We start from the raw sequence: 15,431 nt of genomic DNA, 5'->3' as shown, positions 1-15,431 counted from the left end.
CTCGATGATCTCCCGAGGTCCCTTCCAGCCCTGATGTCTATGAAATCTATGAATTAAACTTTGATTCCAAGATATGACAGTCTACAAACCAGTCTGCCTTTAAAAAAGGTGTGGAATATGTAGCTATGCAATTGTGATGCTTCAGTCACTGTGGGTGGCACCTATACACTTAATAAAAGCTCTCATGTTTGAACTGGCAGAAGCTATCCCCTCCCCGGACTGTTGCTACAGTAATCGATAAGGCGTGGACACACATACTCTGATAGAGGCTTTACTTTTGTTCTCGCCTTTTATATGAAATCCATCATTTTGAAATGAAAATGTACAGGAGCTCTTTGGGCACGGAAGATGTAACAAGGGGATAATCAAAAGAATTGTGGACTGAGCACAAAACAGCTCCTGATAGTATGACAGGATGAAATTGCTCCAGGAGCTCCGAGTTTGACGAGCCCAAATAGCACACGGGAATACCACGCGCTCCTTCTGATGACTTTAGAGACGAATCTCTGAACAGAACTCGAGACCCCAAGAGTTTGTCTAGTTTTTTGCGATGGGCTTGGAAATTTTTGCCGTGGATGGTTTGGTGGGATTCAAAATCGGGATGGACATTTTGTATCTAAGGCTCCTGTGAATTTAGTTCCTGATATGTGGGCTTGCTTAGGTTGTGAAGATGTAAAACTAATTGATAGAAGCAATGAGCTAGGGACCACGCAGCTGAACTCTCAATTATGGTGACAAATTTTTTTCCTGCAGAAGTTAAGACAGCTCTAACTGCCACTCTAGTATTGCATGATGTAATTTATCTTATGGGTCTTGTTAGAGCATAGAAACTGCCATTTATTGGGTCCCGGTTGCCCGGTATCCTGTGTCACACAGTGGCAGAGAGTGGATAGTGAAAGGAAGAGTGGACAGGGCTTTTTCCCTGTTCCTCGCCCATCTCTAGCCACCAGCATTTAAGAAAGTTATGATTCAGAGGCTGTATCCTGAACTCCTGTGTTCAACAGCTACTGATGCACCTTTTCTCCAGTAATTTGTCCGATCCCTTTTTGAGTCTTTTGCCTTTGCCTAGCTCAGTGATTCTCAACCAAGATGCTGGGACACCATGGGGGATCCTTTGAAGGGTGCAGCAAGGTATGAGGAGATAAGCAGGATAAGCACAGGCTCAGGCTTGTCCCTACCTTGTCGTTCCCCCATCGCCACTGCCTGGCCCCTCCGCAGGGATGTAAGAACTGTAATAAATGTTAGTTCTTGAAATGAGGTGCCACTCAGTTCACCAACATTTTGGAGGGGGTCTTCAAGTCTAATGTGTGTGGGGGAGGCTTTGAGGCTAAAAGGGTTGAGCACCATAGGTCTAGCAGGACACCTGAAAGTTGCATTTTTAGCTTCTAGCCTTGCCTGAAGGTAGATATAATCCTTTGTTAAGTTGGAAAATATTTATCCCCCCAGGTACTGGAGTATACATTGGAGGTGTATGTTGTCAGAATGAGAACATAAAAATCAATAATTTGTGTTCAGATTTTCTCCTTTACAATGTGACTTCAAAAGCATACAGTAAAAAATAAGGTCTGCCTTTGCGAATTCACAGCATTTTGAGGAGAGAGATGAGCGCAAAAGCCTCTGTTCTTGCGAGAGAGCTCTGTTCCTTTGTTTCAGTGGAGAAGCAGAGGGAGGTGTCAACAGTTTTTGCCAGCATTGTTTTTTTGATGTTAGTAGTCTCAAGCATTTGGGTCAAATTTAATTTTTCTAAAGGTGGTATCTTAAGGTGGTTGTGGGTGTGGAGGCTAAGCATTTGCAACGATAGTGTGACCCAGTGGATTGGGTGCTATGACTGTCTGATCGTGTTATTCTGGTCAAGTCTCTGTTCCCCATCTATAAAACGGGAGCAATGAGTCTTATACTCCTTTTGTAGGATGTTTTTGGTTGCATGGATAAAAATAGCTGAAGGAGGGAGGCAGACAAGGTTCTTTGGATAAATCTGGTATCTTTTATTAGACAGAAGGGAAGCACTGTTATTCCAAATTGATCTTTGCCACTGATCTGCTTTATAGTATTGGATAAATCCAGTGATTGTTTGGTTCTCTATAAACTGAAGAAAAGACTATCTACCCAACAGGAATGTCATGAGGATTAATTAGTTGATATTTGTATAACACTTGGCCACAGGAGAGTGATGGTGGTATCAGTAAAAGCAGAAATATTTCACAAATGCAGCTGTGAGTACTTTGCATTACACGCTTTTCTCCACTCTTAAACTTATCCTTGGATGCAAACTATATGATGATCATCATACCATTACCAGTCTGCCTCGCTGACAAGAAGAATATTTTCATGAATTGAAAATGAGTATAATCTAACCCCACTTTTTTGTCCTGTATAATTTTCACACATCCATTTTTTTTTTCACAGAGATAAAGGCAAGCTCGTGTTTGAATGCCAAAAAAGAAAAAAAAAATGTTGAGAGCTTGTTTCTGGTGCAGTATGAGGAATGAACAAGTATCTTGCTGTTTCAGGGCATCGGTATTTGTAACAACAAAATGGTAATGATGTTGGATTAAATAATTCAGCAACATCTGTGTTGCATGCTTCCCAGGGTCCAGGCTTTATATTACAGGTTCGGAGAGATGACATAGAATTAATGTCCGAGTTTAATGGGAAACATGCTTCCTTTTCAGAACACTAAAAGATGGATTGTAAGCTCATCTATAAAATATAGCCATTGCCTGGCGGGTTGTTTGATTAAGGCTTTTATCAACTTCCTTAGGTCTGCACATTGAATCTGATAATAGTGCTTCTGTTGCAGGGGTGGGGGAAATGTTGCCATTTATTTTGTCCCTGGCATTTTGTTGTTTCGTTTTCAATTGTACTTGAATGCCGATTTTGTTTTCCAGGGCAAACATGTCCTTCCATGAGATCTTGCAGATGGATTTTGAAATGGACAGTAGCAGCAACCTGACAGGGGCCCAGCAAATCACCTGGCAGGTGGAATACCCCAGAGAAGAGACCGTGAGCGAACTGGTGGTCTCCGAGATCTTTGTCAGCCAAACGACGTTTGCAGGAATTGTTCCTCTTGCAATGGTAGGAATCTGCTCCTCCGTCTTTTTTTTTTTAGAACGTTTTTAGTGGTTCTTTCTGCATTTAACGAAAGACAGCTATTTCCTAGGCACTATGCTGCAAGTGGTTTAAATGCAAAAAAAGGAAAATACATGTTAATAATATTTTATTTACCTGATATACCATAATGGCTGCTTGGAAACCATTAGAGTCTATTGTGTAAATTCTTTTCCATTTGTGGATTATCGGCCTGCTGCATAGTAATAGCTCCTTTGGAGCTGTTGTCTGTTGTATTGACACAACTGCCATGTATGTGTGCTGAGGCTAAGTGTTGCAATTAGTTATGACATTTTCACTGAAATAAATTAGCATGCTTGTGTAGGAAACTTTATTTCTAAACCAAACAACTGGGCCCTTTTTTGCCTTTCTTTTCCCCAAAGTGCTCAAATGTACCAGTCTAAATCACAGACTAATAAGCTACAAAATGTCAGTTTAATAAAGCACTTGTTTTGAGATGTAGAGCAGGGACATGTAATCATTTCTAAAGGTTTGGAGTTAGGCCAGGTTTCCAAGGTAAAGTATGGGGCATATGTTCATAAAGCTTTAACCCTACAATTTTTATGCAAACGGCTACTTACATATTCAAGCATAGCTTTTGTGGGGGACGTTGGACTTGACAGTAATTCTCTTGTGTTACTAGAGCTTTTTTGCTTGATGTAAATCAATTATTTCACTGGAGTTGCCCTGGTATCAAGCTGGAGTAACAGCGTGCTGAGTTGGACCCTGTCAACAGAGATGCCTTCGAAAGTCTGACCTAAAAAAACTTAAAGGATTAGTTTGTTTTTCTGATTACTTTAATGAAAACTAACTTAGATGCTGGAGACTAAATTTCGATCTACTAATAAATTTTATTGCCATTTTTCTTAAATCCTGATCAAGGGAGGAAACTTTTTTGATTTTCTTGTTGCTCTATCCAATAAGCAGCAAAAATGAAAACTGTCTTCTGAAGAGATGTTACTTTGTGCTGTGAGGACAGAAGCAAAAGTGAATGCTTGTTAGCAACATTAAGGACCTAGGTAGCACTTATTTCTCATTCCCTCTGACAGTCCCTGAACTAACAGGGTGTGATAAAGGGAACCTTGCAGGTAGGAGAGTCCTTAGTGGATATTTTTGTGGTGACTGGCATGGAGCATATCAGTGGTCGGTATGGCAGAAGTAGATGAATCAAAAGCTCCCACAATGTGGATGTGATGATTCAAGTATCAGTGATGATTCAGGTTGTCAAAGCAGGTGGAGCACGGACAATATCCCTTGTATCAAAACAGAACTTGTTTCAAATAAATGGTAAAGTATTCATATTATTAGCAGTCCTACTGATGTAAAGTAATTTGGGACCTAACCAAAAGCCCAGCGATGACCTTTCAAAGGTGCAGAATGCAGACGCGGATCAACATTTTACAGCCAACCTTGCTGTCTGTGTAATAGCCACTCTCAATCTAATTACTGTCATTGCAGCTGGGACCAATTTCAGATCTGAGATCAAAACATTTCAGATTCTAATCTGAGTCCAAATCTGAATTATTCAATTCTGCTGATCTCATTTTTTACATTATAGCACAATGGAAACAAGCTGCAGTATAAGATAGTGTTCTTAGTATTTTTTTTTTCTCTTTTTGGACATCTCTTAATATTTCTTAAGAATGCCATCCTCCTTGATGCTCTGTATTAGACTGGCCTGGCCTGAGGCTGACATAAGAGGCTGAGACACTAGTAGCAAGAGCACTGGCTTGTGTTTGCAGTCCATTGCCTCTCATTTGCCCATTTGGAGTACTGCTTATTTAACAGTTACTATATGATCCTGTCTCTGGTCTTACGTTGCCAAATGAAGAACAAAAGCCAGTGTACCACATACTGTTCAATGAAACTAGGTGAGGCTGAATGTTTTGTAAGTAACAAACCACATTTTGAAATTTTGCTTCGAGAGTTGCTCGATTTTTCTCATCACTAATAAATTGATTCAACTGTATTTTCCCTATCATTGTCCAAATTGCACAGCATCTGTCAAAACAAAGTCCTATCATCTCACCTGTTTGTCCCTTAAAAGAATACTACACAAAAGCACCAAAATGCACTAACTTTCAACCTTTTTTGTTGTACAACTGAACGCTAGGTACCTGTGGTTACCTTTATTTATTTACCGTGGGATCAGGTACTTTTATGGGGCTTCCAAAATCCCCCTGCCTTGAATGATAATTAATTCTTTGCAGTGCATCCATTTTGATGTATTAATACTGTATTATCGTAATATTGGTGCTGCACAGAACCAAACTCCATGCAAACAGATTGCTTTCTGGGCTGAGTATTTAGGTGGAGACAGCCATGGTTTGCTAGTGGCAGTTGTTTCCAGACCTCTGTATATTTGTGGTGGAGGGGAGGGGAGGAGAGACAGCATTGACTTTAAATCTTGCAGCATGTCAGGTTCTGTCTTAATAAAGATTTAGGCTCAAGTTAAATTAATGGATCTTTCTTTTGGCTGTAATAAATAAACGGGGGGCTCTTTCTTGTGGCTGCATCTTGCTGTTACAGGTTGCAGCTGCAGCTAGGCTGAGTCCTAAGTATATCTCGAGGTTCTTCATTGCTTTCTTAAAGAAAAAAGAAAGAGAAAGATGCTTCTTATGATTCATTCCCATATTACAGTGTGGAGTTACTGACAGGGATCTTTTTTCCATTACCTAATTTGTTTTTCTTCTAGATAATGTAGGTGTGGCAGCTTGCATGTACCCATTTGAATAATAGTTGGATTAAAAGACCCGATTTCTTGCTTCAGTGGGCTTATTGAAGCACTTAACATCAAATCTGATGTTTTTTAACATTTATACTTCAAAAGCTTGGAGGTGTGTTCATGTTTTAAAGATGGAGTTGATTTCTGCATGTTACGCAACACAGAATTTAGCTCCTTAGCTGCAAACCGTGCCGGCATTGCTGCAGGTATTGTATATAACCACTGGTCCTTTAGTTTAAAATCAGCAGAGCATTAATGAAGAAAGCTTTTGACAGGGACTTCACACAGTCAAGCAGCAATTTACTTTCATTACTGTTAGTCATTTTGGGTGCTAGAACGAACAGCTAATGGCTTAAATACAAACTGTACATTTTGAGTTCTGAAGGAGGAGGGAGAGAAAAAAAAGCCGTGTAGCATATCTGAGTTCCTTATTGGTGTGGGTGGCACTCAGCTTTCAAGTGTACTGTATGTATCGTCATGTGAAACGGAGATGTGGGTGCGGAGAGCTCAAATGATTGCACAGATGCAAATACAGAAAACACTATGAAAAGGTCATTAGGAATTAGCTGGGAACTTACCAATAAATAAGAGGGTGCCTGTTTCTGTGGAAGTAAAGGGAAAACCCCAATGAAGAAGATGTGTGGAATTAGGAGCCCCCCTGCTCCTGCCAGGACCAAAGCCTCCCAATACAACAAAGTGGAAATCAGCAATGAATCAGAGCACAACACCGAGAAAGCAATTTACAACGCACGTGAAAAGTTAAGCTTCTCAGTTTGAACCGATCAACCCCAAAGGGCAGGTGGAAGCTTCAGCTCACACATACTGGTAGGGCTAAAAACCTGTGTTTTTTCAGTCTGCTAGGAACTTTTGAGCTGCGGTGCTATTGTTCATTTAAATTCAGTAACAAGGAGCTGACAGCTGTAGTTAATAAAGAACTGGAATTCTACCTGAAGGATGACTCCTTGTTTTACAGCAGTGCCCAACAAACCTATATCCATCTTTCTTATCTGGGTGTTCTGTGCATATGTTGATGGATTTTGGAGCTTTCCTGCTGATGACTACATTTTAAGTGTCTATTGGAGACATTGGGAGAATTTTCCTTACTTGAAATCTAAATAGTCTCTGGACCTGCCCTACACAGTATGATTAGAAATTTTGTAGTCTTGAAGCTGGAAAACCAGGTGGTCTTGCTTTCCTTCTGTTTTACTATGAAGTAACCTGCAACTTAGATGGGATAAGTTTGGAAGATCAAGGCTAAAATAATGTTGAAGTACTGTGAATGCCAGAAAAACTCAGCTCTGTGTCCAATTGGATTCGTGTAAATATGTTGCTATACTCTGAACTATTTTTTCACTTATCAGGCTCAACATAGTCCAAAATTACATTAGAATAAACATTCAGGACTCGTGGTAGAGGCATGGGCGACTCCCTCAGTGACTGGGGGGGTCCCACTGCAGCCAATCCTGCCAGCAGTGGAGGGATTCCCCCGTGGCCGATCTCACTGACTGGGGAAGGGGGGGTAGCCGATCTTGCTGTGGCCACTTCTGCACCACTCCCCAGCCGGCACTTGCAGTGGGGCCACCGGCGTTCCCACCTGGCCCTTCGGCTCATCGTCTAAGTGGCGAGTGTGGCCATTTAGGGGGTGCGCCAGTGCCCTCAGGGGTGCACATGCACCCCCGTGTACCTCCTATGTGCTGCCACTGGGTAGAGGCGATATCTTTTATTAGACCAACAAGAATTTTGCAAAGAAATTTCTTTAATTGCAAATCCTGAATGCTTTTTCCTCTAGACCAATACAGCTACAACCTGGATACCATTAAAATGAGCAAACACGTAGAGATAACTTAAATATTTTTTTTCTGCTGAAAATCAGTTTTCTGTACAATCTAAAACAGTAATTCCTTTAGCTTCCTTACACTCCTGATAATTGAAACGTCCAGTTTGGAAGATAGTGTAGCACAAAATAAAGTGGAATTTCCTATGGAATGATCATAACATTTTCCTATATTTGGATTGTGACAGTATAATTTTGGTCAGCCAGATTTACTTTCTGACAGCCACATCGCTAATTCTCGATGGAATTTGCCGAATGTATCTATTATACGAAGTTAGAGAAAAGATAAGACAGAATTGCAGGCCATCTCCAGCTGACATGGTAATGAAACAACTTCTCATGAAATGAGAAAATAGCAAGGTGGTTGATCACAACTGCGTACTGCCTACACTTGACTCGGGAACCGATTTTGGATGACAGCTACGACAGCCCTACTGCTACTGCAAAGGAACATCAGTCTTTCTTAAGATGAGCTCTTCTTATGCCTGTGCCTGCAAATCAGATCCCCATGAAGAGGCTTCTCTCCTATAGCTATTATTATAGTGGCACATGGTGGGGAGGCTGTCATTGCCATCATAAATAGCTGCATAAAAGAATGAGGCGAAAGAGGCAATCCAATGCGTGTGCCAAAGGCAAAATCCCATGCAAAGAAGTATTCCATTTTGCTAGGGGAATGTCTTGGGAAGTTCAAGGTTGTAAAGGGAAGGTAGGCAGACCAAAATAATTGGTGTGCAATGCCCAAATGAACGGGCAAATAAAATGCCACCGACCCTTCCATGTTGCACCTTAACATCTAGTTGTAATGGTGCTTCAAGCACTGACTTGGATGAATGACCACGGCTGACTGAATCACTAGCCCTCCTTTTAAGAAGGCCTATATCGTGTTAGGTGTGAACCCACAATATCATCACCGCATGCCTTCCCTGCTGTCTTGGACGCATTGCAGCAACTGCTGTGTTGCTCATTTGTGTTGAGAACATCAGGCGTGATTCTGAACCTTGCGCTACAGCTCGTAGGAGCGCAATGAGGAACACCTGACTGATCTAACGTGCTCTTGGGAGCATCTGTCCTTGGTGCAGGGACAGGTTATTTCTGTGCACGTCTCTGGCTTGGGAAGCTTGCTGTTTTGTGAGAGAGAGTAACCAAACTGACAAGGGTTTCTAACAGGGCATCTACATAAACACGTACCCACACAGATGCACACAGAGCATATGCAGGCTACAGGCGCATGTAGCTTCTGCCTTGCGAGGTGGTGAAATTCCCGTAATAAATGGTACATCTCACTTATTGCCTGTCCTACCTCAAAGCTGGCCCTGCATCCATGTTTGAGCAAGTTTCTAACATGATCGATCTCTTGGCCGGTTCAAGTGGTGCTGCCTGTCCACGAGCATCAGCTTGTCACAAGTATGCTCCATCATAAAAACATTGAATTTCCACTAAAAGTGCATTGGTAGAAGAGCCTGGACCAGGCCTGGATCAATAAAATACATCATTCTCTTCAGTTGCATCATTTTTGCTTCTTAGCCTGGGTAGATTTTGTGAGAGAAGCCCATACAATGATTATGTAAAAAAAGTTTTTGGTTTTTTTAAATAGCTTTCGTGGTTTTTCCAGAAGCCTATATAGCTGGTAATAAGGAAACCTGGGGGAAAAAAGTTTGCGTGTTGATATATAAATATAACTTTGTAAATAGTTCTAAACGAGTTATTTGTAAATCACACAATGCAAGCAAAATCTGTGATGTGCTATCCTCTACAGGCGGCACCAAATAATTATTTTTAACTTACCAAAGAGCACAAGGTTGGGTATATTTTACTCCTGAGAAAAGAAAGAGGTGCTAATTCTTAAATTTCCCCACAAATCAACCAATTAGGTTTTCTTTAACTAATACTCTGATTAATACTTTCCACTTATGTAGCACTTCATATGTTCAAAACACCCTATAGGCATTAATTAACTAATCAGCCCTGAATAAACGCAGCTTGGTAAGAATGAAAAATTGTATGGAAATGAAGCCACTTCTCCTGAGTTTTACCTGCCCCTGAGTGATTTATGAATCACTTTCTACATTCCTAAAAGTGCTTTCTGAAGCACTTAAAAAAAATGCCACAATAATATTGCTTAATAGCTCTGAAAGCTGTTTGACTTAGCAAAGGTGGAATTTACAACTTCAAGGAGAAAACTTCTCCCCTCGAACTACAGCAGGTCTGAGTGGCTTTGAGAACGTAAATGGTGCTATATCAGCTAAAATTGCACATAACTATCCGAAGCCTCCTGAATTCAGGCAAAATACAAAATGTTTGACTCGTGGTTTTGTTTGTTCAGTCTTTTCCTTTTTTTTTAAGTTTAGCATCAGGTGAAAACCCCCCACAAACCTAAGCCTTTGAGAACAAAAAGAGAGATGTATCCCCAGAAAGGTATGTGCTCTGAATATCCAGGGATCAGTTGGTTAGACAGCGAGCAGGGTTTGAGACCCAAGTCCAGGAGGTTGGTATATAAATACCATTGGAAATCTGGTTCCAACTCTTTAGTACAACACAGAATGATGCATTGAATGTCAAATGAAAGTGTCAGCTGCTTTGCTCCTGTGAGATTTATTTTGTTTTCTTTTTGCCAATAAATGTCTCTAATAATTGATTCTTCCAACATCTGGCAAGCAGATTAACACGGACAGCTAATGTCCCCCAAAGCAGAAAGGTGATCCATTTTCATCATGTTTAATAAAAGAGTTGTTTTAGGAGTTATTTTCGATTCGTATTGTGTTGTGTTACCAAGTAGTCACAAAAGAAGTTGATTTTTGCATCTCGCTTTTCCAATCTAGGCCACACAAAATAGGATGATAGTCCCTGAACTGATTACTCACATGGTGTCTTTTGCATTGAACATGACTTGCAGATCGTTACAACATTGGCCTTGGGGTTGTTTTTTTCACGGTGTGTGCAGAGGAGGTAAGGGTTAGATTATCTCTGAAGTCCCGATCCACTGCTGTGGGATGGGATCGAGTGGCAGTGAGAAAGGGGTAAACCTCAGTTGTAAATGGCCAGCTTTGCTGAAATCGGTGGGGCTATGGACACTTATAGCAGGATGAGTAGATTTATGCAGGCATTAAGCCCCTTTACATTGCCAGAGCCAAGTAGAGGAACCTTGCAGTAGATGAGAATCGGGCCCTGACATCCTTACAAGGACAGCTGTACCTGGAAAAGTGCCTCTGCGATACTGGCTCCTTCTTATTCAGTAGATTTGGTTGTATGTATTTGCTTTTTTGGTAAGAACCACACGACAAGAAAGTGTGAACTGGATTTTGTTTCTTCCCATGCTCATTAATATATGATAGTGCCGTTTTCAAATCTGAGCCACTTCTTTGAAGACACTGGAGATGCACAGGTGTCCAAAGTGTGTAACAGGGCAGCATTGAGTGAGGCTCACTGGTATAAATGAGAGCTGAAAATTGTTCCTTCCTGGTGATACTGCAGGAATTTTGCTTCAGCCTCTGGCCCCAGCTGGAGTTTGTGGGGACAGGTGTAAGAAAAATAACATCTTTTTACTGAGCTGAGCGCATACGATTGGGAAACAACAAACATAATGCTATACAGTAAGTGTCTGCAACTGTATTTCAAATTAGATATGGAAATTGGTGGCATAATGATGGAGCTGTCACATCCATCAAGGATGTAGTTCTCAGAGCCATCTGTCTCAATCCACCTAGACATCTGCAAACATCCCATAGCTTTGGAAACCCAGGACTGGTTCAGATCGTCAGTAGAGTCCATCTCTGTTTCCCGGACTGGAAGAAATCAACCCTTTGCCAATTCTGGCCCTGTCACCCTGGCTCCCACCGCCAAAAAACATGACTGGCGGAAGGTACATTATCTATCCAAAAGTTGAAATAAAAAACCCAACAATCTCAAAAGAGTTTCTAGGCAACTAGGAATGTAGCCAATGGGAAGAGCAAGAGATGACAGCCCCATATTCAAACTATTTTTGCAAGAAAGCTCCAGCTGAGGTCTAGGAGTAGTCGGTATAATAATAAAAGAATATTTAGTGCTCCCTTATTGTCTAGAGAAATGACAGTTTGGTTTGTGAATGGCAGCAGTGGTGTTTTATACACACACACTACAAATCCGTTGTTGTACAGTAATAGGATTGTAATTCCCAGTCTGTCATCATCTTTAAAGTGTTTTTCAGAGGTAACAATCAATATTTCACCAGTGCAGCGAGCCCCTGGGCCTCAAACATTTTTTGTATATGCCACAAGTATTTAATCTATGTCTTCAGAAATCTTGTTTCTTCCCTAAAAATGTAAGCTGTTGGTTGACTAATGGTTGACTAATGTTGTGAATCACTTAGAACCACAGATGGCCATACATACTCTAGTAAGGTTTCTTTTAAATTGGAGATTGAATAATAGCATCTCCAGTTGCTGCTGGCAAACTCACTGACAGGAACACCCAGGAAAAATGGTCCTTAAAGATGCCCATTTCTATAACTCAAACTGAAAGAAAATTGCTGAGTACAACACTTTATTTGTTTTAGGATGTGCAACAAGGCAGAGGTGTTTTATGCACTGCTAGCTTTGGCTGTGTGTACAGCTACTGGGTAAACCAAGTTTCTTAGAACATCTATGAAATGCCGTATTTGAGTTGGCTCCATCCTTTTGCTGCCTTAGGCCTGCTGTTTCCACTTCTTTCACATATAATTAAAAAGCCCTATTCTGGTGTCTCTTCCCTGATACCTGCCATCACAGTAGAGTATGCTTCCCTGACTGACTGGTGTACAGCCAATATCTTGCAGCAGGCATATGAGGGAGATGGAAAGTACAGATTTTTTTTCTGAGTAGAGCTAATGGCTGTTACTGAAGATGACTGCCTCGTACAGCAAAATGTCCCAAGTGATCTCAGTTAGGCAATATACAGCTCTCTTCCCCTACCCAGTGGACCTCAGGCACACAAAGCCACAAGTTGCAGTAGATGGCAATGATTCCCAAATGAATCTGCTGAGGTCTGCAGATTGACGTAGGATGAAGATAGATGACATCGAGATTTAGCACTTTTACACATCAGAACAAATAAGAGATATTGTCTCACATTGTAGAGAGGCAACAGCTGGGTGCCAGACTACCAAGCGTTGACCCTGAGATGTTGCAGAGTCACTTGGAAGTGTTTAAGTCAGCAGGCCCGGATGAGCTCCATCTGAGGGTACTGAAGGCACTGGCCGATATCATTGCACAGCCACTGGCAAGAATATTTAAGCACTTGTGGCGCACGGGATAGGTCCCGGAGGACTGAAAAAGGGCCAATGTGGTCCCTATTTTCAAGAAGGGGAGGAAGGAGGATCCAGGCAACTATAGGCCAGTCAGTCTCACCTCCATCCTTGGCAAAGTCTTTGAAAAGATTATTAAGGCTCACATATGTGAGAGCCCAGCAGGAAAAATTATGCTGAGGGGAAACCAGCACAGATTCGTAACGGGTAGATCATGCCTGACTAATCTATCTCTTTTTATGACCAGGTTACAAAACACCTTGACACAGGAGTAGGGGTTGATATTGTTTACTTAGACTTCAGGAAGGCCTTTGATACGGTATCCCACCCCATACTGGTGAACAAGTTAGGAGGCTGTGACTTGGATGATTACACAGTCCAGTGGGTGGCAAATTGGCTAGAAGGTCATATCCAGAGAGTAGTAGTGGATGGGTCGGTATCCACCTGGAAGGGAGTGGGTAGTGGGGTCTCGCAGGGTTCGGTCCTTGGACCGATACTCTTCAATGTCTTCATCAGTGACTTGGACGAGGGAGTGAAGTGTACTCTGTCCAAGTTTGTTGTTGATACAAAACTGTGGGGAGAATTGGACACACCAGAGGGCAGGGAAAAACTACAGGCAGACCTGGACAGGTTGGACAAATGGGCAGAAAACAATAGAAGAAGGAGATTAACAAGGAGAAATGCAAAGTGCCGCATCTAGGGAGAAAAAGTGGCCAGCACACCTACTGCCTAGGAAATGACCTGCTTGGTAGGACAGAAGCGGAAAGGGATCTCGGAGTCCTAGTGGACTCCAAGATGAGCATGAATCATCAGCGTGATGAAGTCATCAGAAAAGCTAACAGCACTTTATCGTGCATCAGCAGATGCATGACAAACAGAACCAAGAAGGTGATACTTCCCCTCTATCGTGCGCTGGTCAGACTGCAGTTGGAGTACTGCGTGCAGTTTTGGGCGCCACACTTCAAGAGGGATGTGGGTAACCTGGAGAGGGTCCAGAGAAGGGCCACTTGTATGGTTAAGGGCTTGCAGGCCAAGCCCTACGAGGAGAGACTAGGGCACCTGGACCTCTTCAGCCTCCACAAGAGAAGGTTGAGCGGCAACCTTGTGGCTGCCTATAAGTTCATCATGGGGGTGCAGAAGGGAATTGGTGAGGCCCTACTCACCAAGGCACCCCTGGGGGTCCAAGAAATAATGGCCATAAGCTAGCAGAGAGCAGATTTAGACTGGACATTAGGAAGAACGTCTTCACAGTTAGAGTGGCCAAGGTATGGAATGGGCTCCCCAGGGAGGTGGTGCTGTCCCCTTCCCTGGGGGTCTTCAAGAGGAGGTTGGATGGGGATCTAGCTGGGGTCATTTGAACCCAGCACTCTTTCCTGTCTGTGCAGGGGGTCAGACTTGATGATCTTTTGAGGTCCCTTCTGACCCTAACATCTATGAATCTATGATGTTTGGCAGCTGAAACAAAAAACTAGAAGAAAAAACATTTGGTTTGGAACAAGCCAAACAGAAAATATTGAACTTTTATTACCTTAGAAATTCTCAAATAGTTCACTTTGGGTCAACATGAAACAAATCTTGTTGGACCCAAACTTTTTTGCAGTGGCAATGTGTAGGGGGTGCACAGGGGTGCACATGCACCCCCTGAGAGCGCCAGTGCACCCCTTGATTGGCCACGCTCACCACTTAGGCGATGGGTGGTGGGGCAGGCAGGAGTGCCGGTGCCCCCCTGTGAGTGCCGGCTGGGGAGCGGAAGTGCCATGGTACTCCCAGAAGCAGCTGCAGCCACAGTGATCGGCCACCTCACGATCTGCCACGGCGGGATATCCCCCCTCCCCACGTCAGCAAGATCGGCCTTGGGGGGATGTACCTTGGTCACTGACTGGTTGCTGGGCAGGGCACATGCCCCACCCCTGACTAAGGCAGTCACCTATGCTTTTTTGGATCAGGTTTGGGCTATTTAAACCATTTAAAAACCTTTCTTTCCTTTTAAAAAAGTAGCCTAAATTGGAGCAGGTAAAGTATTTTTTTTTAGCTAGAGAGGTTGAAACATTTTCAGTTGGAGAGTGTCAGACATTTTGACTGGTGAACTGAACTGTTTTCATACTGCTTGAATCCCATGTCCTCCCCCTCCCTCCTTTACTCTAGGCAAAATTATATCATTGACTCCAAACAGGATTTGTGGATAGATTTTGTGAGTGATTGTCCCAAATGAGCAAATTACATTTTGTCCTGGCTTTTGGACTCTCAGTTATTCCTTCCCTTTGACTAGATGCCGAGCAGCCTCAAATCCCAGTGATGGTTTTGGGAGCTGAAGGTACTAAGAACCTTATAGAATTGTGTCGCAGCAAACATTTCTGTGTTGGAGGATCCCTGCTGTTTGCTGGTCTTTTGGGTAAGTGAGAAGAGTGTGAACAGGGGTAGAATTAAACCCCCCCCAAAAAACATGGAATAATTAACACTGACCCGCTGAGAATAGACTCACTCTCTTTTATCCTTGAAAAGAGTTA

The 15,431-nt window shown here is 42.4% G+C and overlaps 1 protein-coding gene across 3 annotated transcripts in view; it reads left to right on the top strand.

Annotated features, from left to right (window-relative positions):
- The window catches only part of TMEM132B (transmembrane protein 132B), a 374,298-nt gene that overhangs the window by 250,797 nt on the left and 108,070 nt on the right, over positions 1 to 15,431 (top strand). For all 3 annotated transcript variants that reach the window (XM_090063009.1, XM_090063007.1, XM_090063008.1), the window contains exon 4: positions 2,889 to 3,075. In XM_090063009.1, the coding sequence (XP_089919135.1) occupies positions 2,889 to 3,075 (187 nt within the window). The remainder of the gene's footprint in view (positions 1 to 2,888; positions 3,076 to 15,431) is intronic.

This window comes from Crocodylus siamensis, chromosome 9, assembly GCF_052110815.1.
Source record: "Crocodylus siamensis isolate JL-2025a chromosome 9, ASM5211081v1, whole genome shotgun sequence".
NCBI lineage: Eukaryota > Metazoa > Chordata > Crocodylia > Crocodylidae > Crocodylus > Crocodylus siamensis.
The sequence above is the reverse complement of the archived record's forward strand: the minus strand, read 5'-3'. Positions and strand labels throughout refer to the sequence as shown.